Below are 26,319 nucleotides of genomic sequence, written 5' to 3'. Positions count from 1 at the left end.
TAATATTGAGAACTGTATGATCATAATACGAAATATGCTATAGTAAGGATGATAATGTGCCTGAAACATCATCACTAACCAATAGTGGTCATTACTTTACACACCTGATGATCGCAGCAGCTGTTACTGCAACAGACTAATATCTGAAGTTATGATATTCGCCAAAACTCATTCCTTCTACGTATTTGTAGTTGGTTCACACCCCCAATTTGAATGTTAATCTTATCCTTTCAGTACCTGAGAAAAGCTATAATAAACCAGGTCCCAGGTTTTCATTTTCACACTTAAAGGTGATGCCTGTGGTGAAAAAGTATCAGGTAGAGGTGACAAACGAAAGCAAAGACTGTGTGAGTGCACCTCCTGGAAAAATTTAAAGGACAATTTGTACGACAACTTGTGCAAAAATTGCATAAAACCATTGTTCATTACAAAAGTATTTTCAGCATCAACCACACATCTGCACTGAAGAGCCTTCAGAAGATACGAGAGACTACCCGCCTCCCCTGTTTTAGGAAAGCTCACCATTCTGTTTCAACGATTCTCGAATCGAACCCTGCAGTCTTGCTGTGATGCAAGGGCACCATGTTGCCAGTTTGTTCTGTCGGGCCTCTGCACTTTTCTGGTATATTTGACTGACTTTCTTCTGGGTCTATACTATATAGAGTGCTATGAGCTCTGATGCTACACCAGTTTGGCAGATTGTCACTCGTTTGCTGACTGGAGACAAACAGTTTTGATGATAAACAGAGAAGCTATTATTTGTTTAAACACTGTGCCTTTGGCCAACAATAGCTCAGACAAAATAAACACATTTGCATGATGAATCCTATCAGTTTAGTGCGATTCCTGTTCCACGCCCAGTACACATCTATTCATTGTTACTTTTACTCGGATTTTGTGGCGTGAGGAAAGTGTATTCTTATGCAACTACTTCACTCCACCAAATAAATCAAAGCTGCATGATGTGACATGATGCTACAAACACTGACACCTTGTGTCTGTATAAAATCACAACTCACAGTTGGCATTGACAACCGATCAGCGAGTAGCTCTGCAGAATGATGCTGATGTTTGACATACTCAGTGTAATTAGTTATTGTATCACACCCTGCTTCTTTTCAATAGCAACTAAAAAGTGTCCTGTCTAGCAGCTTTGCATGCAGCATGTAGTACTACACTGTGATGCTGGACAAGTGGAGTATGTGTTTTTATCCAGGTGTTAATAGGTTGTAGTATACCTCTCTTAATCGGTGGGCTGTGTTAATGTTTAATGTAATGCACGGTATAGATACAGTTTGTACCAGTTTTTAGATATAAAATAATAATTTTTACAGACAAATCCAAGCATGATAGCAGGAGAACAGAGGCTGTACACCAAAACGCCATTAAGGAAAACAGCACAAGCCACGAACAGAGAACATGAAAGGCCAGGTCAGGCCACCAGAAGACGACCAAGCCTGAGGATGAGAGGACCAAGCCCAACGAACCAAGCATGTGCACCCATGACCTGCGAGAAGCCCTTAAGAAAAGGCTCATTGTGCCCCAAGTAGGACCCAGACAAACACATCTCCATCCCCATCCATCCAGACATGCACACGTGTGGGCATTCAGTTCCAAATGGAACTACCTATCGTGTCTGGAGACATACAGTATTGTAGGTGAGGGCCTTTATGAAAGGTGCTATTAGAAATGTGTGAAAAGATGTAGCTGTGGGGAGATGTAATAGGGCAGCTGAATCAGTTCTCCAATAGAATCATAACACTAGAACCACACAGAGACACAGGTGGCACACAGTATAAAGGCTTGGATAAATTAATGTGATGTGCTTATTTACTTTGCAATACTCCAATTGCTTTCATGGCTAGAGCCTAGTAAGGTTGCTTGGAATTCTGTGCTGCTCACTATAGACATTTTCCTTTTACCTTCTGTTTTTACAGGCATTTTGTCACAATAAGACTCCATGTGTGGCCTGCACAGAAGACATATCGTTTTACTTTCTGTCATTTAAGTGAAGTTATGTGTGACAACTGCCCCTTCGCGCCGCTTGAGGCGCTGTTGTTTCCTCTACCTCCCTGCTTTTTTGTTTTATTTTCTTGTGTGTTGGCAGGTCTGATTGTTAATTCGATGCACCTGTGTTTAAGAGAATTTAAGTGATACCTTTTGTTCACGTCCCTGCTGGTGTGTCGTGGGTAAGCTCGGGAGCTACGCCTATGTTACAGTGAGTCAGTTAAAGAACCGCGGTGAAGTTAGTTTGACGTTGGACATTCAAGAGACATTCGAATGAAAGTACCTCCAGACGAGCGGTCCGTGTTTAAAAAAGCGATCCGCGTTTCGTGTTCGCTACGCGGACACAGAACGAAACTGTTCGGCACATGAAGACGTTGACTTAGGGACCAAACCATATGATCCACTGGTTCAAAGCCTGCTACAAAATGTGTGTCTACATTTCTTTTACAGGGCATAGCCATTTTTATGAGGATATAGTCATAATAATATTTTAGTAATATTGTAATATTAAAATATTGAATCGTCCATAAGAGTTTCATACTGGATCGGTCGAGGCCCGGGTTAACAACGACAACCGATGCTGTTAACTGTTAAATTTGACTACTGTTGGTCGAAGAAGGAGACAAGGCAGCAAGGTTTATGGACAGAAAGAGGAAGAGAAAAGGCGGGGGCCTAGATCTGAGAATACGTTGGCACAATGACAGGGAAAGGCAGAGAGCTGGCAGACATGATGGAGAGAAGGAAGGTGGATGTACTGTGTGCAGGAGACAAGTGGAAGGGCAGCAAAGCACGTAGTATTTGAGAAGTATACAAACTGTTTTACCATGGTGTGGATAGGAAGAGAAACGGAGTAGGAGTGATCCTGAAGGGGGAAGTGAGTTAGAAGAGATGGAGAGATTCTGGAGCGAGTTTGATGAGGTCATAGAGATACCCAGACGAGAGATGGTAGTGGTTGGAGCAGACTTCAATAGGCATGTTAGTGAGGGGAACAGAGGTGACAAGGAGGTGATCAGCAGGTTTGGTGTAAAGGAAAAGGAACCTAGAAGGAACAGATAGTGCTGGACTTTGCTAAGAGGATGGAAATGGCTGTAGTCAACACTTACTTCCAGAAGAGAGAGGAACACAGAGTGACTTACAAGAGTGGTGGTGGGAGCATGCAGTTGGACTACATCCCTTTCTAAATCAACGTCTTTGTGTGCAGAACGCAAAACGCGTACCGTCTGGAGGTACTTTTAGTTGAATGTCTGTTGAATGTCCAATGTCAAACTAAATTTATTGTGGTAGTTAATGAGAGTAGTTTTGGAGTGGCAGAATTTTTGTTTCCTTTGATGTCCCGTCCTATGTCCTTTGAGGTCTGTACTGTGGTTTGTCACCTGTGTTTAGAGATATTATTTAGCCTGTATGTAATCAGTGCGGTTAGTTTTGTTTCTGCCCGTTAACACAAAGCGTTTTGTGTTTATTACCTTGGTCAACCAGAGTCCTGTCATTGTCTTGCGTGTTGCCTGTTTAGCGTTAGTATCACCCATATTAAATGGAGCGTTAGGTTTTTCAATTATGTTTGTGCTGTATGTATGTGTTTAGTTTTTAGTTTAGTTTTTTAGCTTTTGTTAGAGCTTTAGTCCTGCCTTGCAGTGTGTTTGTTTAAATCTTTACCTGCCTGTGTTATTTCACCTGTGGTAGCAGTGAGTTTATGTTGTGTTTTTAATAAATCATTTATGTTAACTGTACTTCCTGTGTGTTTAGGTCATGGAATTGCCCCCCACCATATTTCCAGTGAACTTGTCTGTGGATGCGGCCAGGAAAGCGTTCGGGTTTAAGGGTTTTAAACGGTGTGTTTTAGTAGTAAACACTGGTAAAACAAAGGAGTTAGTGCTTGACTTCCAGTCAACAGCCAGTGGCGCCTGCCAGGGGTGGCAATGGCCCCACCTGAAAAATTGCTGACCGCCCCACTGCTTATATTCTGTACATACAGACCGTACAGGCATGTTCAATCAAGAGATAAATACCAAGCAAAACCCAAAAGAATAAATAGACCTCTTATTCAATTAAAATATCTAATTACTAATTATGAGAAGAAAAAATATACATAAATATACACTCTTGTGCCCTTGAGCAGCAAAACCAACCTGCGCCTGTGGGGGCGATAATGTCCCGGACGGGGTTTGACAGTAAAACAAGTAGAAGTAGCAGCTGACACTAAGCATTAGGGTATAATAAATAAAATGAAAAACACATTTTTTGTAATCTGTAAGAAAGTACACTGACCATGTTTCACTTTACAGACAATAAAGAGAAAGTCTGCTGCACCTGTTTCAGACCATTTTTAGCTGTAAAAAGTAATCACAGAAAGCTCTAAATGGATTATGTCTGCATGACTAAATGATTTTAGAGTGAATGAGAAATCCTACTGGCGACGTTTTTTAAATGTGTTTAAAAGATGTTTGCATTTCTCAAAATTTAGGTAAACGTGTTTGATGTTTGTTTTAATGGAAAAGAGTCAAGCAGCATGCATCGAAAGCCATCAGTTGAACTCAATCTAATAATTAGAAACTCAGTTTGGTATGCCGCCCTTTTTCAAAAATTTCAAATTTTCTGGGGGCGCCGCTGCCTCGGAGTTCACCTAAACAATAAACTGGACTGGTCTTACAACACAGACAACTCGCTCTGTACAAGAAGGGCCACCTGCTGAGGAGACTGAGGTCCTTTGGTGTGGACAGACAGCTGCTAAGGACTTTCTATGACACTGTGGTAGCCTCAGTAGTCCTGTATGGAGTTGTGTGCTGGACGGGGGGCAGTAAAGGCAGAGACAGGAAGAGACTCAACAAGCTGGTTCAGAAAGCCAGCTCTGTCCTGGGCTGCACACTGGAGTCCATCGAGGAGGTGGCGAACAGAAGAATGTTGGTCAAACTAACATCCATCATGACTAAACCCTCCCACCCCCAGCACCACACCGTAGAGGCTCTGAGCAGCTACCTCAGCACCAGACTGTTACACCAGTGCAGGAAGGAGCGATACCACAGGTCATTCCTCCCCACAGCCATCAGACTCAAACAACACAGCACTACAGTGATACAGACACAGTGATGTAACTACACAGTGTGCTCCTTTATTGTACTGTTTAAGTAACTTTATGACATGCAATATCTTGTACAAGCGCTCTTTTCATACTTAAAATTACTTAATACTTAAAAGTTTTCTCAAATTTACCTACATTTTTGCACAGTCAGTACTGTTGTTTTCGTTCTTTCTGTGCTGTGTTTTTGTCTATTTTGTTTTTATCTTGCTACTGCAAAAAAAAGAATTTCTTCTTTATGGGATTAGTAAAGATTTATCCTATCTTAAATGAGTTGTAACTAATGACAATAGCCGGTAGATGGCAGTGTTGGTTATTTTATGCCCACTTGGATTTCTGAATGTTTTTTTCAAGTGGATATTGAGTTTCAACATGGCGCCAGTCGCTTGAAATAGAACTAAAATAGTTCCGTATGGCGCATGAGCAGAAAGTTTTTCGAGCTCTTCCAGAGACTTTTGCTGGTTGCGGCTCGTGGTTTTGGGTGCTGCTTTTTTGTCGTTGTAGTTACAACGAGTGGCCGTTAGGTGAGCGGCGGCTGCCTCTGCGAGTACATCCATTATTCCAGTAAAGTTAAGTAGCGCCACTACTACTACTACGACGACGTAGTTGAGTGTTGGGCTTGTGAGAGGTAATGTCAGGCAGAGAAACGCTGGTCGGTGAAGCAGACGGGAGCGGCAGCATAATGGGTACGTTTCGTTGGCATTTTGAATCGCTCCTTTCGCGTGGTCGAAGTTGGAGTTTATCGCTAACTTTTAGAAGAATTTGCTTGGCGAACCGTTTGCATGTTAGCAAAACGTGGCAATAAAGTAACACCCTGCTCGGGAATGGCCACTTAAAGTTGAGCGTTAGCTTAGCCGCGCAGACCACTGCTGTTGAGGTATGTCACGCCAGACTACATGTACGAATGTGATAGTTTAACGCGTTGTAATTCTCGGGGGCAGTGGAACTAACATTTGGTTTATAGACATCGGAAACGCTTGTAGTCTTCCGGTACTTCTTGGTGTAGCCTCAGCGTGTATTTTAACTTAAGACTTACCAGTAATCTTATTCTGTGCCTTCCTTAGCGCCCATTATACTGTTTATTATTTTTACTTCGTATTTCGCGCTTATCAGTTAGTTGAACTGAATGTAGAAATCTGGAGATGCTTTAAAGACGTCGAGGAATAATCAAACTACTAAATTAGGTTGGTATTATGGCTTAAACGACAATATGACTGAACTAGTGTGAGCAACAAATCGCTGCACGGGTTAGTTAGCGTTACCATCCCAAGCAGTCAAACAGGTCAAGTCTGCAGCACTGAAAGCAGCTAACTTGTCAGTTAGGTTTCAGTGTAATTATTAGGTCATCTTGCCAACGCCAGTCACAGAAATATGTCTCTGTAGATCAGTTTGTGTTTGCTGACAGATTTGTGGCTGGTTGACAGACTGTTGTTTTGGTGTCATATGCCTGGTGTTACAGGCTCTCTCATCCGAACTAAGCTCAGTACGCCCTCATACCAGAGTAGCTCCTACCAAATGAGTAATTTGGCATGCAAGGCTATCCTGGAAATAAAATGTGCGTTATCTTGCAGCCAGAGCCATGTGGCATATTTTGTGTGGCTGATGATAGTGGGAATGACATAGCACAGAGAGGTAGGTCAGTCACTCAGACAGTGTCAGATGACAGAGCAGTCATATGCAGAGCAGTTTGTGATGACCTATATGAGTTGGTTTAGGTTGTGATTACTGATAAGTGTGCAATCACAGGACCTATGTGCAATAGTTCATATTTTTTAACTACAGTTTCAATAACAGGCACAAAGTATTAAAGCAAGTGTTTAATCTCTTTTAGACAGAGTCAGTAAAGATGAAGTCTTTAGTTTCACTTTATTCTACTGCCTACATGACATTGCATGTTCATGTTCATGTTCATGTGTAAATTGCATGTAGTACTTATTGTCTATTTACGCTGTAGTGTTTACTGTATCTCATACTGTGTTTTGTTTAAACTTTATCCTGTCAAAAGAAAAAAGCTCAAATTAGAATTTTGTGTGAAGCTCCTGTTAATAGTTAAACACAAATACAGCCACTTGCTGTACCTTTATGCTCACATTTGTGGTATTCAATCATCATACTAGCATGGAATCCATAGCACTATAACATGTGGGGTTGCAAAAAAGGATTTTTGTCACAACTGCATTGCACATGTACAGAATGCATGTTTAATGCACGGAACACAGAAAAGGCACCTTGATGACCGTCTTGCTGTTGGCAAGTATGCTAACCACCCTCTCATAAATCTAAATAGCCAAAATGTTCTTCCATGTTTGTAGATTATTAAATTATTGTGCACACACACACACACACAAGATAAAGGTTGTCTTTTAAAAGAAATTTACTGTAAACATTCCATTTCAATCTATTCCCATGTGAGGAAAAACATTTCTAATTTGGGACGTGTTCAGATGCACAGTGGAAGGAGCCAAGTTGTTTCAACAGAGAAGCCTGAAAGAATAACAGCATGGGAGGGTACATGAAATGTCTGAGTTCTTCTAAGGTCGTGGGAAGGGGTTCGTCAGAAAGTGTTGGTCTCTTCACTGCTATTAAATTCGTACTCTGGTTGGACCTCCTTGTAACCCCAGCTTCCTGGAGGCTCACCACATTGCTTCCGGTAGTTTGACAAACAGCAAAGTGCACCGTGCATTTCTGTCTGTTACTGTCTCACTGTTTTCCCGCACTGATTTCATATTGCAGTGGTACTGTCTTAGGTTTGAAGCAATAGAACATCTTTTGCTCAGTTTTTATGTTTAGTAATGCATGATCGTGTAGACCAAGGCTTAACCTCTTCTACAAAGACAACATGGCTGACTTCACTTGCACATGCTTCATCTAACAAATTCAGCTGTTAAAGTTGTATGGGTGCGCGCATGGTTATACTTTGAGAGGTCGTGGCACCCACAAAGCATCAATATTATTAGCAATTACTTGGATATGACACTACATCAGGGTAAATGGTGCAACAAACATCAACAGTTTTACTCAAATGTGTCGTCATTGGTGTCTCTGTGCATGATATGCACCACTGCACAATATGCCTTTGCATATTGTTTCAGTCTGACTCAGTCAAAACCTAGTAGGCCTGGTTTCCTGTCCAAAATGTATGTGGGGATACAGTGAACAAGTGAAGTGCTTAGATTAATGGAAGGCTCCTATAAATAGACAGGTAATAACTAGAATAACTAAGATGCTGGACAGTTGTACCACTGTGGTGTACCTCCTGATCAGTCCTTAAATTGGAAACTTGATTTGTTAGGTGAGATATTGAGTAAATGTCTTAAATCTCAATCACTTTATTCAAACAGGAAAATTAGATTACATTGACTGAATAATTAATTTCACACATAGTCTTACTGAAAAACAAGAAAACATGACTTGATACATAGGCCTTTTTTCTCCTTTCAACGGAACGTGAAATATTTGGAAGTAAAATGTTTATAACTAATAGATTGTTTAACATTTTCTCAACACACCAATGAAGAAAAGAATTGTAATGTACTGTAAATTTAAATGGCAGAAACCACTAATGCTGCTATAATATTTCAACACTGTATTGTATGTTTCATATAGAAGCAAAAATAAATCAAACCTAATCTGCACCTTGACAGAAAGATTTTCCAGTCTTTTTAGGAATACCACGTTTCCACTGTTTATACAGTAAAAGCCAGATTAACATTTTGCAATGTATATTAGTCAGATTATTTATTAGTTTACCAATTGGTACTAAGTATTATTTAACTAATTTGTTTCTCTTGTCTCTGGTTTTGTTCCTGCTGCCTGCACCGGTATACTTCACTCTCCTTTTTGTCATCCTAACAAACCAGCTGTAAGTAAACTAATTCTCATTATCCACTGGAAACAACAATGTTCACTGTTCAATAAATGTGCACAGATTGCTTTGGCCTTTTAATATAAAGATGTTAAGCTTTTGGCCCCTAGTTATTAATACCAACATCTATTACATTATGTCTGCGTCTGGATCATTTAAACTGCTATATCTCATAGACCCTATTCTTCAGCAGCTGCATAACCAAAATGAAGATTTTAAAATACAGTATGTTTGTGATATTAAATTATTAATTATTATTATTTGCATAATCGGAAATGTAGTATCTTTGGCTGTGTACAAACACCACAACATCACAAAAGTGTGAAGCCGCTAAGTAAATGTTGATACAATGATACTATTTGTTTCTTAATACAGAATAATGTTGACATATCTTTGACTAAGTAATTTATATATACACATAAAGAACATCTAACATTTAGAAATTTTTTGCACACTAACTAACAAACTAATTTGCGCAGTAAATTTTTATGAATGAATAATTTGTATGAGTATGTTGTATAGATGTCCTACCACAATTGTTGAACAACTTCCAATTTGGTTGGGTAGTTGAAGCAACACAGACTGACATACTAAACAACTTTACCATTTCTAAAACTACAATGGTACATCTGTGTAAGTTTTCTTGCCATTAGACAAATGTGTTAACCATGTTTACTTTTGGTTTATACTGTAGCAACAGAAGAACTTGGAGGGCTATGTTGGCTTTGCAAACCTCCCTAACCAAGTTTACAGAAAATCAGTGAAGAGAGGGTTCGAGTTCACTCTTATGGTTGTGGGTGAGTAATTGTTTTGTTTCATTCTCCATCATTGCTCTTTGTCAGTCTATGACACAATTGTACAGATGAGTAGAAATGCTGAGAACAAATGTTTCTCAATCTGTTTTCTTTATCAAAGTGGAAGGGATTTTGGATTTGTTTTGTTTATTCCTAACTTAAACAAACTGTTACATGCTATATTGTTTGTCAGTTTGGAGATGCTTTATGTTGATAACCAGTTACCAGTTAAAACTGGCCTGTTTTTTTTGGGGGGGGGGGGGGTTAATGCCCTGCATTGCATATGTCAGCATGTGTTTAAGGGAAATAAAAATACATTTCTTTGAAATAAATGAATGCGTCTAGTATGTAATTTGCTATGTAAATTGAGGGGAATCAGGGGAAAATATAGCAATAAAATAATTGATAAAAATAATCTAATAATAGATCTAGATCTAATAATCTTTAGATGCAGCCCTAATATTGATATATGCAAAGTATTGTCTGTGGTAGGATTTGTATTTGTATTGTACGTATTTATGTTTTGACTTCTGTCGAGCACTGTTGGTTTTTTTTTCCCCCATGAGGCTCACTCTCTCTTACCATAGCCTTTTGTGTGGACTATATGAAAATGTTTCTTTTGTGAAGTTCATCATCCTATATGGTTTAATTCTCCACTACTTGCTTATGATCCAGCTTTGATTACTTTCAGTCGATGTCTGTACCTCTAAATTATTACATCACATTAACTTCCTGTTCTTTCATTCGTATAATGAGGCCTTTTGTACTGAATTGAATGCAATTAGATTTTCTGAAATAATTAAGCTAAACAGTGTGAGTACAGCCTTGGTGTTTGGTATAGTGAGGGACAGCTATTGTCAGTAAATGAGTAAAAGTGGGCCAGAGCCATTTACTTGTAAAAGTCAATATTTAGCAGTGATTTTACATGGAGGCAAGAGTTGACATTGAGGTTGGCCACTGCAGCTGGAACTCATTGTGTTTGGACCTGGTTAACAGAATGTTGAATGATGCGATGCTGACAGAGATGAGAAGAAACCCAGTAGTTTTGTAAACAGGTCTGTGCTTTCATACAATCAGACTAAACCAGTAAAAAAGCTTTGTCAAAATATTTTTGTCATTATTTTTTTTTTACCTTCATCTGTCAGTGTCTTGGTAGTTCTGTCAAAAAATTAAACTACTCTCGCAAGTCAAATTTTCCCTCCTTTTCCTCTAAAAGCCTCTTGGTTAAAACCATCCGAGCCTGTATCAGCGTACCATTGTGTGACCTGTCTTGACCTGTCACACGCTCAGCTGTATTTGAACAGTACAGTATAAACCTGTGACCTTCTCTTTTTTTTAGAAGAAAGTATTGGTCATATAAAACCAACAGGCTCTCCTAGTGATCCAATTCCTCCACGTCTTTTAAAAGAGGTCTTTCATACTCTGGGACCTTATGTACTTGACTTCATAAATGGCAGCATGGCACATAGTACTGTACCTTTTGAGTTTTAAGCATGCTATAGCATAACCACCAATTAAGAAACCTGGTCTAGATCCCACTGAGCTATCAAACTTTTGTCCAATCTCTAAAGTTTTGGAGAGAAAAGGAAGCTTGGAGAAAACTGTCTATACCCAGCTAAAATAATTTCTTAAACATGACAATTTAAAGGTCTTTCAATCAGGGTTCAAGAGCATTCAAAGTACTGAGTCGGCAATGTTGAGGGTTTTTAATGACATTCTTGTTGCAAATGATTCTGGTCACTTGTTGGACTGACTGCAGCCTTTGACGCAGTGAACCATGACGGTCTCCTCTCTTAGTCAGAAAATCAGGTGGGTATTTGGGGTCTGGCCTTAGAGTGGTTAAAATCATACTTAGCCAACAGGAGTTTCTAAATTAATGTTGGAAACTCTGTACCTCTCACTTGTCGAGTACCTCAGGGGTTCATCCTTGGGCCTCTTCTTTTCTCATTGTACATGCCACCCTTTGGATCAATTATGCGCAAACATGGGATTTTGTTCCATGTTTGCGCATAATTGATATTATATTATTATATTATATGCAGATGGCATCCAAATCTATATATCCCTTTGAAACGTAAAAATGCATTTTGTACATGCCTACTAGTAGATTGCATTGATAATATGCACAAAATTGTGCATATTATCAATGTGGAGATATATGCTTAATGTATTACCAATGTTCAGCTATATTATAGATTAGAAATTTTCATTTTCATTCGAAATTTGTGACTGAGTGGGAAAAGAGCATGACTCAGTAGATTCAGGTATGAAACCTGACTAGAACTCTTATACTAGTCTTTTAACAAAATTCAGAAGAAGGATTTACAGGACTGTAGTCATGTGCAAAACAAACACAGAATTCAAACTGCTTTTGTTTCATTTGTGCACATTCAGCTCTGCACCCTTTTCTTTGCAGATCCGATCAGCTATATATTCAACTCATCAGGTAGTTTTAGTAAAGTTTCAACTGAGTAATTACAAATAGTTAATTAGAATATTTTATAGTATAATAAGGCATGTTTATGCATTTAGTTCTTAGTATAACTACATTGATTACCTTTAGATAAATTGAGTTATATATTTAATATATCAGCAACTTTCAGCTATATTATCATACTAGTCATCTGTGACTAGTCATTCACACTGTTTTACACTTTAGAAATTAACCACACACATCCTTTTAAAATAAAAGCACAAATTCAGATCTTCAGCTTTATATGGCAATATTTCTGCTTTCAACTGGTTTATTATGACTTTATTACTATTTTACAGTATAGTAATAAGGCATACACTTCCAATCCACCACCAATCCATATCTTAAATAGCACAAAAAAAACAGAAAGATATCTAGGACTTCAGGGCATTTCAGAACCTTTACGCTTAGAATGACAATTTATCATAATTATGACTATGATAAGTTAAAATAGTTCACCCCTTGTCTTTTTTCTCATTAGTCTCTGATTAGATTCCTGAAATGCAGACAGGAAAAGCATTTGTAGAACAGAACTCCCACACGGTCTGTCTCCTACTTTATTTCATGTTAGCCTCTTGCTGAAAAAGTAAGTTTACTCTTTCCTGTATCCTGTATTGGGGGGAAAAAGAGTTTAGAATCTGAAACATGTGAAGAATGTCAAACACCAAATGTCTGGATATGTTTGGCATGAAAAAGAGGCTTACAAAACCATATCACCATGGTGACAAATGAATCTCTCGGGTCCATCCTCAACTTCTTACTGGTTTTGTCTTTCTCCTTCAGGGGAATCTGGACTTGGAAAATCAACACTGATCAACTCGCTCTTTCTGACAGACCTGTACTCTGCTGATTATCCAGGGCCTTCACATAGAATTAAAAAAACTGTGCAGGTAATCTTTTAAATTTATTTATTGTGGAGAAGTACACTCATTTTTTTCTTATTTGGCTGTTGTAGAAATAATTTGTGCTCCTCCTCCTCCTTCTCTTAACTAGTGTCATGACGGTGAAACTGGTTCATCTGCTTTGACAAAGAGACGTTTAAACGAAAGTTTATTTTCCAAAGAATGAGATCCGTTGTTAAAACTGCTAAAGAGCTGACATGTTTTGTAGCTTAATTCAAAATGGCAGTACTACAAAGATATTCTGTAGTCACTATTTACAACAAAGAAGACAACAAAGCCTTTTATGTAGTGAATCAAATATGTTAGAACTGTGTCTACCAACAGAAGATGTGACGTATCAAATCAAAGCTTTATTTATATAGCGCCAAATAACAACATTGACTAAGGCACTGAATAAAATAAAATGTAAAAAGTTAATAAAAACAGTCCATACATACATGTGACTGTTTAAACAAGGTGCAGTCAACTGTTTCTGTGTTAACAACATTTTTTATTTTGTGAATCTGGACAAATGAAAGCACTTAAGGACTACAGCAACATTATAATGACTTTCCTGCCCCAATTTCATTTTTTTCTCTTCCTTTCTTTTTTAAATTAAAACTTGCTCTGTGCCCTATTGCCCATCCCCATTCCAAGGAGTTCAGTCCATTCCAAGCATGACTTTCTAATGAGCAAATAATAACAGGCGTGAATGCTAGTTGGATTCATGTGTATGAAGTATTGTTCAGAACCATGATATGGGAATTCTCCACTTTAAGAGGTTTGAAGATTTAATGTTCACAAGCAAACTAAAGTATAATTTAAAAAACCTACACACTTAATCAGAATTGCAGATGAAACTGTATGAAAAACTGATTTGTATAAAGATACACTTGAGGCATTAACCTTCGGTTGTGCCTCAGCCTTCTAGTCTTTGATTGCACCAGCCCCAACACTGCTATAGTTTTAATTTTAGTTGGGAATAGTTCAGAATGAATAAATAAAACATTTTAGTCTTTTCTGTCAGCTGTCTGTGGTACACTATTACAACTCTTAGATTTAGAGGTAGTGTAAGAGACAGTGCATGTTGAGGCTCTTCTACCATGATCTGTTATTTCGCTCTAAATCTCATGTAATCCCTAGTAACACAGTCTGCCCTCATCCCTCTGTTGCCTTAAATGTCTTTAACCTGTCCATTAGACTTGATGTTTATCGTTGCAACAACAAAGTTGTTGAATATGGAGAACAGAAAGCTCATCTTTTCCTCTCCCTGTCTAAACACCACAAACTAATTATATTGCAAATGATTGTGGCTGTTTATTTTTTTTAGTCATGCAAAAAATGTGATGAAACACAAAAAAATGCTGTTACAGAATGTTTTTTTTTTTTTTACAAGAGAATAAGTAGAAGCTGACTGCAGAAAAGAGTGGCTGTTATAGGTTATGGGTCAAGGCAGATGTCTCTGGTGTACCAGCTAAATTAGGCTCAGTGAGTTGGAAGAGCATAGGAGCACACAGACTGAGAGATTAGCCCACAAAGGTGCCATGTGTACTGGGTCCAGTTCTGTCCTGCTATTGTATAGACATGCTTTGCTTTTTATATCCTGAAAGTGATAAATGCAGCTCCGGAATGTAAAATTAAAATAATACGAGAATAAAGATGACATGAAAGTCTCATGGATGGCTGGATCTTCACATTCTTCACACAAGGCTTAGAGTCTTCTCATCACTTTGCCTTGAACAGGTCACTAGTCTATCACACTAGTCCATCACACGACCATATGCAGAGATAGTCACTGCCGCCAAACTCCTGTAAACACAGCTATGGGAAAATCTAGAATCTCCAGTCAACCTGATTGCATGTCTTTGAACTGATCATTGCTGCTTTTAGATGTGACTTTGCACTGTTACATAGTAGTATAAGCTCATACTTTCATCATTATTTTATTTTACTGACAGATTAATCTATTTCCTGTCAATCAGCTCATCATTAAACATAATGTTATAGTTTCAATTAGAAACAGATTACAACTTAAACAAACTGCCAACAGGGAGTGCAATACAGGACTGTTTAATCTAGTGGAGTAATATTCTACAGAATATATTGCTTAGTAAGAATAGTTTATTACTGTACATCGTGTTGACTGGACACTGTTCTTTAATTTAGACTTCTACTAATAGTAGTTGTCTCAGCCTGTAATATTTATGTTTTGTTTTTCCACTATGCATTTACACCGTGTTGCAATCAAATAGGCTCATAGTCCTGTAATAAGTCAGACAATGACAACATAATAGGATTGTATTGCTTAAACGCTATTGTCCCGAAGAACGAGACTGTGCAGGATTCCTAATTTAACATGTTAAGCTTTCTTGTATTGTGCAGCCTTTGACTCCGTCTCTCCTACCCATTTGTTGATTAAATGAATGTGATATGTTTTTATCTATCAGCCTGTTGAGGCCTGCATATTTCATGTAATATGCAATATTTTTCCATTCACTTCCAAGTTACTGCATTTAATCAACACGTACCTAGCATGTTTGAATTATCTTTTTTTTTTTTTAACCTAAAGTACATGTACCATTTTATTTCATTGCAAAATGAATAGCATTAATAGCATTATACAAGCTTTTGTATAGTATTACAGTACTGATTACTTTGTAAATAAATTATTTATATAGTATTCATAGTAAATTATTTATGGCTTAATAGGTTTAATTTATAGATTAATGTATGGCTACTATTAGCACAGTATAATACAAAGACTTGAAAATTAAATACTGTACTTACTGTATGCATAATGAACTATGATAAACATCGTGCTAAAATAACAACTTGACATCTCTACATCTTCTTTTCTTAACATGATGAAGCAAATCCTATTCAGAAAAAAATGTTGTAGCCATTGTGATGCTTTGTAGTCAGGGCTCACAGAGATTTGACCATTAGTTTGATGTATCTAAAGTATGTCTTCTCTTATCTTATTGTAGTGTCAGCATGATTAAGAACATTTATTATTTATTTCACTTTTAAAGATAAATAACATACTGCCTAACATATACATTTGCGCCACATTTGGTTTGTACATAGTTCAGCATACACCCATGTTGCCTATGATGTAATCAAACTCCCCAAAACTATCAATTATAATTGTTCGTAGTATATCTATATTAAATACATGGTAAATCTCATCTTTGTGTTCTGTGTTCATGTTAAATTCTGTTTAGTGTAATTTTAGTGCATCTGCATTTGTGATGTTGTCCACTAATAAAAAAAAAAACTATTATTTAGACACTTTTTTATCTAAATTGAACAGCTATTGTAATCAACAGATGTTACCAAAACATCTGATTGAGTCACTGTAATAATAAAAACGAAACACTGGTGACCTTGGGTAATCTTGTATCCTATAAGACTTCATAAAACAACTGACTTGCTTCACTATGTACAGACACCAGGTGATGGGCAGTTAGCGTTAAAGTCAGCAGTCCAAGTAAACCTTTAAGGAGTATTGAGGTTAAAAGTTTTTAAATGTCAATGTCCAGTCTTATGCATGACCAGCTTGTATGTTTGTTTCTAAGGTGACGCATTCTCCTTTCCACACACACTTGATTTTTTTTTTTTTTTTAACTTAAGTTTAAGTTTTTGTTTTTTGGTTCAGGTGGAACAATCAAAGGTTCTGATTAAAGAAGGAGGAGTGCATCTTCTGCTCACTATTGTTGACACACCTGGCTTTGGTGATGCTGTTGACAACAGCAACTGGTAAGCAGAGCAATCCGTCACTGGTTAATGTACTGTATACACTATCACTGTAATACTGTACCTGGCACTGATGTGAGTTTGTGGTTCTCAGCTGGCAGCCAGTTACTGATTATATCGACAGTAAGTTTGAGGATTATCTCAACGCAGAGTCGCGTGTCAACAGACGTCAGATGCCAGACAACAGAGTGCACTGCTGCCTGTATTTCATTGCACCATCTGGACATGGGTAAGTACTGTAAGACTATTGATTATAGAGCTTCAGTTATCAAAACCTTTTGGAAACAAAACTTTTGTTAAAATGAAGAATAATTGCCCTGCAGAGCTTCATCAGCCATGTTCTGCTAATTATGAACGACCAGCCTCTTAGTTCAATACTGTTCGAGACTTGGGTGATATATTATCATCAATAGTTAAGGTCTAGTTTAAATTTGAAGGCTGTTTCACAAGCACAGTACATGTGTTCAGAAACCCCCAGTGCACAAACTCAACTTACTACTTCTGAAACGGTTCACCTTTTTATGTTTTAAAAATGACAAAAAGTGTAAGGTATGCAGGGATGATTGATGTTGGTGAGTATTTTCTGAAGTGACTCGGCTGTTGATGTCAGTGGTAATGCTGCTGCATTGCTTTTTTGCTGCCTCATTTTGAATAGGAGAGAAATTAGGAAGCACAAAGCCTGTCTACAAGGCATTGGTGTAATCTGTGCTTAGCTATCTGACCTGGAGGCCTCATTCTCCGTATCTATTCCTTGGCTCTGGTTGCTGACACACATAGCACACAAGCAGGCGTTGGCACAATTGTCCAATGCATAAGGAGACAATTTATTGTAGCTGGAGTTCTGTCCTGTTTATTTTTGTCTTTGAGCATTCAGCTTTCATCTTTGCAAAAAGCATTACATTTTTGTTTATAAAAATGTTTGTGTATTTATCTGATTTTAATCAAAATACTAATGCGACATCTGTGAGCTCATTGCAACACTTGTCCTACAGGCTGAAGCCCCTTGATGTTGAGTTTATGAGACGTTTACATGAAAAAGTAAACATCATCCCCCTTGTTGCCAAAGCAGACACAATGACTCCTGAGGAGTGTCAACAGTTCAAGAAACAGGTAATATTAAGTAGATAATTGTGGTTGGATAAATCTTGTGATTTTGTAATGTGTTCACTCGTCACATTATTTGTTCGTATTGAAGATTAAGTGTCAAGGGTGACTATTAGTGGTTATGGACCTTATTCCACATGCAGAAAACTCTGTCTTGATTTTCAGTTTAAAATTGCCCCTACCTGTTTTTCTTTGTGTGCAGATCATGAAAGAAATTCTGGAGCACAAAATTAAAATCTATGAGTTCCCCGAGACAAATGAGGTGGAGGAAATGAAGCTGGTCAGAAAAATAAAGGTATGTTTACTTTAGTAAAATGTCTTTGTTTTTTAATGCTAATGCTATGCATTTTAATTTGTGAACCCATGTATTTTTAGCTTTCTGTGAACTATGCAACATATGTGTCCCCTCCCTCTTCTCTGCAGGATCATTTACCCTTGGCTGTAGTTGGTAGTAACACCATCATCGAGGTCAATGGAAAACGAGTGCGTGGGAGGCAGTACCCCTGGGGTGTGGCTGAAGGTGAGAGGCCAAAGGTTGTCAGATGTGAATTTGGAAATCGATGAGCTGTGAGGAATCTCATACACAATCACATACACCAAATATTTTTGGACCAGTAGGAATGTTTGCCAAGCTTGCTCTCTGTGCTTATTTTCTCTTCCCTAATTTACACCACAGACACAAAAAAAAATTTAATAACATGTTACATAAATACATACAAGGAAAGGAAATTCCCTTATTACTCCCACAGTGGGGAAATTTGTTCTCTGCATTTCGACCCAGTGAGCTGCCACATGAGCAGCAGTCGGGGAGCTAGTGCAAAGTGTCTTACTCAAGGACACACCTGCTGGTGCGTGAACCTGGAAGCTTTTGCACTCCCAAGCCAATGCTCTACCAAATGAGCTACCAGCCGTCTTGGTTCTCTGCATCCCCTTAATGGGCTGCCATGGAATGGCGCCTGGGGAGCTAGTGTGAAGTATCTTGCACAAGGATACACCTCTGGTTTCCCTGGCTGATGCCCTACCCACTGACCTACCAGGCAACATACAACAGTGACTGAAAACAAATGTTCATGTTCAAATCATGGTAAATGGTCCTGCACGTATACTGTACCGCTTTTCTACCTTAACACATTCACGCACTCAGAAAATGTCACACCTGTGATTGCTATGCAGCAAATGCTGACACTAGGTGCAAGTGTTTTGTCCAAGGACACATGACTCGGGGCAGCTAGAAATTGAACCACCAATTCTACGATTGGTGGACGACAGCTCTACCTCTTGAGGCACGGCCGTACCTATGCCAGTAATCAAAAAATTGTTTTTACATACAGAAGGATTTGAAAAAGCTGAGAAAACAAGACGTGAGAGTCACGTTCGCCCAGACACAGGAAGCTGCTGTCACATTCTGCTGAGACGCAGGACAGCATACTCTGCTTAAAGCGATGAGGACTCTGCCACAGTATAAAAGCTCTGGTATTTATAGTAACAAATGAACTGGAGGCGGTGAAGAATGAAACTATGCAAGTGATCCCACTGCAGCCATCCTGAGGTTTTATTGTAATAGAATTAGTGAAAGCAACATGTGATGCCACCTGCTGATGGATTCTAGAACTCTATCTAGAATGATTCTGCAGCCATGAAGAGCCTGACCTCAAGTTGAGCCGCGTACAGTTAAGTCGCGCTTCAGGCTCTGAGTAGTTACAGTAAAAGAAAAAATGTAACTGGGTTAAGAAAGGGAGGAAATACTACATAAGACCACAAACAAGATGTTTTCTTTTTTTACTCAGTGGTTTTGTTGAAAATAAATTTTCATATTAGTACACACTGTATGCAGTTTTACTTATTATCCTGTCTACGGTATACTGTCCTGTATGTTTTATGCTATATGTATGGCCAGATTTATAAACAGGGTGAGTATGCATTATTTCTTATTTTTTTACATCTTCACTTCTTTATTGCAAACAAACATGTTTTAGCTTGTGTCCTTTACAAAATTAACCTTTTAAATTAGGTACTGTACATATCATCGTGGAAAGGAAGGTGATCAGACAAGCTATGAACAAGCTGTCAAATAAACTTATTTGTATTAGAAACTCATTTTCTATGGAAATTATTATTATTATTATTACAGCATAAATCCATCACTATTTACAGCCAAGTAGATAATCTTTATGTTTGGCATTTATGTTATGTCAGATGGGACTGGTACCATGGATACTGCTTAGTAGTTCATTATTGTGGTTGTTTTTCTAAATGTTATATTAATAGGTTTATATTATCTAATTGAATTTTCAGCTGCATCACTGGACACATTTATTCTTATTATGTGTTTTAAAGTCCACTATGAGGAACGCTTAGTTCATCTGGAGTAAACTTTGCTTTGTTTGTGTCTTACAGTGGAAAATGGAGAACACTGTGACTTTACCATCCTCCGCAATATGCTTATTAGGTGAGAAATTGACTACTGTTACTTCTTAAATCAATAGTATTTATCTGTGGAATAGGATCAATAGGAGGTGGATTGTATGCAAAAATCCTTTATTCTTTTCACTGGTTGGTTTTAACATCAAATACAAATTGGTATTAGCTATATAACTTAGTTATAACTTTCTAGTTACTTAGTTTTCTAATTAGTGGAATGAATATGATGAAACCTAAAAATGTTATGAAATAATATAGATAAGTGCATCTGTGGCAAAGATGTTTCACAAACCTAGAAACATTCCCATAAGCTCACATTGTTTTGTTGGTGCAGCTACATCCAAGTCACCTTGCTGTCTTAGTTTGTCCATAATCATCATCATTTTCCATCTCAGCTATCAGTTATCACACATTATGTATCCTCAATCTGAGTTATGACATATGTCTTCACTTGTTCATTTTAAAAAGTTGTAATAACAATTACTGCTTAATTACTACAACACCACTTTTTCTTTTTCTAGGACTCACATGCGGGACCTGAAGGATGTGACAAATAATTCTCACTATGAAAACTACCGCAGCAAGAAACTGGCTGCAGTTACATACAATGGTGTGGACAACAATAAGAACAAGGGGCAGCTTACAAAGTGAGTCCTCTGTAAATTTACCACACTGCTGTAATATTGTTGACTTAGATACATAGCTTCCCAGTGGCTTTCTGAGCACCTCACTGATTGTGCAACCACCAAGAATCTGAAGTTCAAAGGCCAACGTCTGCAGCCGCTAAATTTAGGATTAAAATTGGCAAGCTGTCACTAAAGAAGATCTTTAAACCCATTCCTGACCCAAACAAACCACAACTAACCCCCACCACTAACTGGCCACCATTATCAGTTGTGTTTAATCTGACAGCATTAACTGTGGCACCATCTGACTCCTAATTCAGCTGCAGCCACCAGTAATCACCAGCTACTTTTCACACTAGCTACTGCATGTTTTACACAGCAGTAGCATGCTAAGTGTCTGTGCATCTGCTTGTTTTTAGAACTGAGACGGATGACGGCATGTAAGTGTTAATTAACTTCTTCATAACCTCTTAAAGAATGCTTTTACTTTTCTCTCTGGTCATTTTCATTTTTATTGCTGGGCTTTCTGTGAAAAACGTATGTTGCATTTAATGTACAGTAGCGCTGCGCCTCACAATTGCTTATATAATCAGTCTTATTCTCTGGAGCTTCTGAACATCACCGTGGCTACTTGCTTTTCTGTGTCTCTAGACATTTCTTATCAATCAATGTTGGGGAGGTCATGGTGAAAATGGGTTAGTTTAATACAATTATTTATCAACTCTGGTTTACTGGATTATCAATCTGTATTTATTTTGTGATATTTTGACTCACTGTTGGCGACCAGCTACAACCCTTACTGAAAGCCTTCAGGTACAGTGGTCTTCCAGGGAAGTCAAGCAAGCAGCTCTTTTCTTCTTCGCTGACCTCTTTCTTTCTCTACTCTGCAGATTTTTTTTCTGCATAACAAAGTCACTGTAAAGCAGTAAAGACACACATTCCTACCACCATATGCTGTATGTATGAACATGGTTTGTGCCCCCAGGAGTCCTCTAGCCCAGATGGAGGAGGAGCGACGTGACCATGTGGCAAAGATGAAGAAGATGGAACAAGAAATGGAACAAGTGTTTGAGATGAAGGTCAAAGAGAAGCTACAGAAGCTCAGAGACTCAGAGGCTGAGGTAAACATACAGTGCTTTTTTTATTCAAGATCGAATATGAATATGTATTTGCTAACAGTCTCAGCTGACATGTGCATATATTTGTATATGTCACCACAGCTGCAAAGGCGCCACGAGCAAATGAAAAAGAACCTGGAGGCCCAGCACAAAGAATTAGAGGAGAAACGTCACCAGTTCGAGGAAGAAAAGGCCAACTGGGAAACCCAGCAGAAGATTCTGGAACAGCAGAAGCTAGACTCTCGGTAAATACTACACACAACGCTCATGGCTTTGATACATCCATAGACTGATCTTGGTATAGATTCCTTAAATCCAGAACATCTAGTTAGGTAATAAACCCTACATACTGTGTTTGGAGGAACACAAACGATACACAACAACAGTCCGAGTCTTTCTTACTTACCAAAATATTCTGTATTTTGCCATCTTGCAGGGTATCATGCAGGAATAACCCTACTCACTACAAGTCACACCTGACTATGTTGAAATCTATATTCAACCCAAAGCTTGGGTGTTCAGTCCTTGTCAGGGCAGTTCTGGTTTCTTATAAATCAAGATGTTCGCACACAAGAATATATGAAAATGCCCATTATTGTATATATTTTAATAATTATATTATTATTCTATTATTTGTACTAATTGTCTCATTGCAACTCTCTGTTTTTCCAGGACCCTGGAAAAGAACAAAAAGAAGAAGATATTTTAATTTTTCCCGGAGGACCATCATTTTTTGCCAACCTGCCAGCCTGGAGTGTAAGGACATCTATTCATCAATAGTATAACTATATATATAATTTCCTCCCAATTTGTTATGCTTCTCATTTTCCAATATTTTTCTGACTTTTTTTAGATTTGTTTTGCTTTTGTATGGACCCTGTTATATTGTAGCCTTACTCTAGGAAAGCAAACATGTATTCCTGACTTTGCTCACTTTGAGTGCAACAAGAAACAGATGACACCAAAGTAATATAGAAACTGCTCCTAAAATCTGTTCTTCGTCAGTTTCTTTGAACTTCATTTACACATTCGACATAAAATAGGTTTCTACCGGACAGATCTTCCAGGGGCTGGATGTGGGAAGTCTGAGTCTGATGGAGGACATGAGCACAGATATTGCTCAGACAGATATTGCTCAGACAAGTAGCTGTCAGCTCACTTTACATAAGATGGATTCAATCACATGGCACTGTTTGTGTAATGTGTCTGTGTTTTGTAATTTCTTGTTTTTATTGTATAAATTCACATAATAAAATTGTGATTGGGAGAAGAACAAAAGCCTGGTGAAGCATTTATCACAAGATATCATAGCCTGTCACCTACTAAACTTGCCTACTTTCTGTTTACGAAGTTTGACAAAATCATGTATGATCAAAAATTTTATAAAATAATCAATGTAAATATGTAGTATGCCTAAAATTGAGATACAGCACTAGAGGAATAATTGTATGTCAAATGGAAAATTTATAATAAAACAACACAAGAGAAACAAAAGAGAGCAGAAACATGTCATGGGACATTTGAACTGTGGCTGTAATGACGTTTGTCCCCAGCAGGTAGCAGTACACGCCTGCTGTAAGTTGCCTACTGGTGACAGCTGTCTTTACCTTTAATCAGCCTTCAGACTCTGAACTTCAGACTTTTAGCCAGCTGTTTGCCTTGATCACAGGATGTATGTCTGTGGTGTTAACGTACTCTAACCCCAACGTTTGCTGAGCTTGTATTATATTAGCCTTTTACCTACTGAAGATACCTTCATGTTGACCTCTCCATACTGTCATTCTGTGAGATTAGAGGATTTATCAGGAACACCGTGCACCTCTGTCTGAGAGCCTGTGTGCTAATATTTGCTTACTTCTCATTAGTGTATCTCATTTAAGGGACTGTGACGTCTTAGTGGATTCTATATGATGCAAAATAGTTAGAGCTATCTCATGAATTCCCTTAAGGCCAGTGAGTGGATTCCATAGGTCTCAACCGTAAGTCAAGATCTATTGGGGTTCTTCAGGGAGATCTTTAAAATGAGGCCCCTGAGCTCACTGAGAAGACTCAAAAACTATTTTTGGGTCTGCTGAGTTTTCTAAACAACCATGAGGTAAAGGTTTGTAGAGAGAGCTTGGCCCCTTGTGATTGCTCAATAGTTTTGGCTCCTGAAATGTAATAATTTCTAAAAGACATTTATATATTTATTTAATAAACTGTAGATGTCTACTCAAATGCACCTTACAAAATCTAATTGAATATACACGATATACAATATACACATTTACAAGTGTGTTTTTGGCTCAGATTAGGTTTTCCAACAATCCAAAATAAGAGCAACTAATTCCTGAGGCAAATGCTAAAGCCAAACATGTCAGCCCACACAACGGCACAATGACACAGCATAACTCTACTGAAGGCCAAACAGGCAGCGACCAACTGTGGATATATAACAAACAAGTCAGTACCTTCATATAGTCTGACTAGGTCTGACTTTGACCTAGTTTCTTAAAAGGTGCTGTATTTCAGGATTAACTCCTGACTCCAGCAAAAGGATAAGGCTTTAAAAGGCTTTTACACATACAAATCACTAAATGCGACTATGAAAACTATTTTTAAAGCTTTATTATAGCCCAAACAGTGATATTAATTAGATTTTAAAAATAGAACAAATGTCTTCAGCTATGTTGGAAAGTCTGTGACTCTGCACTGAGGCTTAATCCAATTCAATTCAGGTTATTTTTATAGCACTCAAAGAGGGAGATGTCAACATATCATACGGTAGCTATCTTAGACTCTTTTACTTATAATCTGAATTTTGTTTGGCTCAAGATTATCCAAAACATGTCAAGACAAGACAAACAAGAGCAAAATATACAAATATATAAAATTTTCACTTTATACAACCGAATAATAATTAAATCAAATTTTTTAAAACATGAAATGAATCTATTTTTGTTAAATTATATAATCTTAAATTTATAGAGATTTTACTGACTTGTACTGGAGCCCCTTATACAGTATGTACATAAAACTACTGGGACAACTTCAATAAGGCTGACTAGCCGTAATAGTCAGTCCTTACAGAATGTCGGAAATCCCTGCTGGGCCCTGTGATCCTGTGGGACAAAAAGATTATATATGAGAAACCTGTCTGTTCAGACAATACTTGTGTATACATTTTTATTTCTCCTTCTCTGTGAGAGCAATCAGAAGTGATTTAAAAAATTACAAGAAATTATAATAATTTATTCATTTATGATCAGTGAATGTTAAAAAGAAATAATCAGATTTGTTAAAGAGGCATTTTCAGTATCATGACATAAGATGGAGAAAGTAAAAATATAATGCTTATGTAATCTTTCACAGCCAGAAAGGTTGTGCCATAGCTAGCTTAATTCTGCAACTAATTTTTAATCAGAGCTATGGTAGCAATTACATTTTGCCCATTAAACTTAATTCAGTTATATTTATCTAATGCAGATTCATAACAATTGTCATCTGAAGGCACTTTACAAATTAAGTAAGCTCTAAGACCTCAGACAAATACTGTATAAAGAAAACCCACAAAATCCCAGGCATGAGGCCACGGTGAGACTCTTAATGTTATGTCTACGCCAGTATTCACAAAGATGAAAATATTTTACCTTTTTTACATTTCCTTAAAACAATTATCTCAAAATAAATGACACCAATTTCAGCTTACTCTCTACCAATGGCAGCCTTTTAACGTTCCCATTGAAGCGTGGGTAAGTGAAGCTTATTACTGGATTTACTCTTCACATGCTTCTGTTGCTACATCAACCCGCCATTATTGAGCCACCAAACATTAACTACTATTCAAATTTATATTTATACGTAGCCTTAATAAATATTTACTTACATAATCTGTTATTACCTCCTCTTTACCAGTGACATACGGTACAGCATAACATTTGGTTACCATGCTTCAAGCCACGCCTTCGGTGCAGCTGATGAAGGAAGTGAGAGTCACACGAGAGACTGCTTTCAAAATAAAACCGATGATTTAATCAATCAATACATTATATATTGCTAATCAGTCATTATATATAGATAACTGTGTTGATATGACATTGCCTGTTGTCTGCCTGCCGAAATCAGAAAGCCTTTTGCATTCTCCTCTGTCTTAAATTAGATGATATTATTTTATTCTGAAGGCTAGTCGTATTATTTCCTGTGTTGGTCGGCGTTATCGTGT

The 26,319-nt window shown here is 37.8% G+C and overlaps 1 protein-coding gene and 1 long non-coding RNA gene across 3 annotated transcripts; one reads left to right on the top strand and one right to left on the bottom strand.

Moving 5' to 3' along the window:
* Positions 1–3,781: 3,781 nt before the first annotated feature.
* Positions 3,782–23,396, top strand: LOC114865375 (septin-7-like). 2 transcript variants are annotated; one of them, XM_041072797.2, is made up of 14 exons: positions 3,782–3,838; positions 9,640–9,742; positions 12,996–13,102; positions 16,752–16,852; positions 16,944–17,078; positions 17,842–17,959; positions 18,156–18,248; positions 18,377–18,473; positions 20,351–20,402; positions 20,896–21,021; positions 21,420–21,440; positions 21,986–22,121; positions 22,221–22,363; positions 22,791–23,396. In XM_041072797.2, exons 1-14 carry the CDS (start codon positions 3,797–3,799, stop codon positions 22,825–22,827), a joined length of 1,311 nt encoding a protein of 436 aa, XP_040928731.1. In that variant the 5' UTR covers positions 3,782–3,796; the 3' UTR covers positions 22,828–23,396. The 2 variants fall into 2 exon arrangements, with proteins under 2 accessions (XP_040928731.1, XP_055369072.1); XM_055513097.1 differs by lacking the exon at positions 21,420–21,440.
* LOC121202578 (uncharacterized) lies at positions 22,973–26,298 on the bottom strand. The gene is made up of 2 exons (XR_005898313.2): positions 25,984–26,298; positions 22,973–25,219 (listed from the first exon to the last, which is right to left on the bottom strand). It is a non-coding gene; the product is annotated as an uncharacterized LOC121202578 (long non-coding RNA).
* Between the last annotated feature and the right edge of the window lie 21 nt (positions 26,299–26,319).

This window comes from Betta splendens, chromosome 11, assembly GCF_900634795.4.
Source record: "Betta splendens chromosome 11, fBetSpl5.4, whole genome shotgun sequence".
NCBI lineage: Eukaryota > Metazoa > Chordata > Actinopteri > Anabantiformes > Osphronemidae > Betta > Betta splendens.
Note: the sequence above shows the minus strand (reverse complement) of the source record. Positions and strands in the feature narration are given on the sequence as shown.

What these genes read in the sequence shown, in the direction of transcription:
- LOC114865375 (XM_041072797.2), top strand. Translation starts at nt 3,797, where the DNA reads ATGCGGCCAGGAAAGCGTTCGGGTTTAAGGGTTTTAAACGGT. An exon ending in AGCTGGTCAGAAAAATAAAG is followed by an intron (nt 18,249 to 18,376) that starts GTATGTTTACTT and finishes TCTTCTCTGCAG; the next exon opens with GATCATTTACCCTTGGCTGT. An exon ending in CAGCAGAAGCTAGACTCTCG is followed by an intron (nt 22,364 to 22,790) that starts GTAAATACTACA and finishes CTGTTTTTCCAG; the next exon opens with GACCCTGGAAAAGAACAAAA.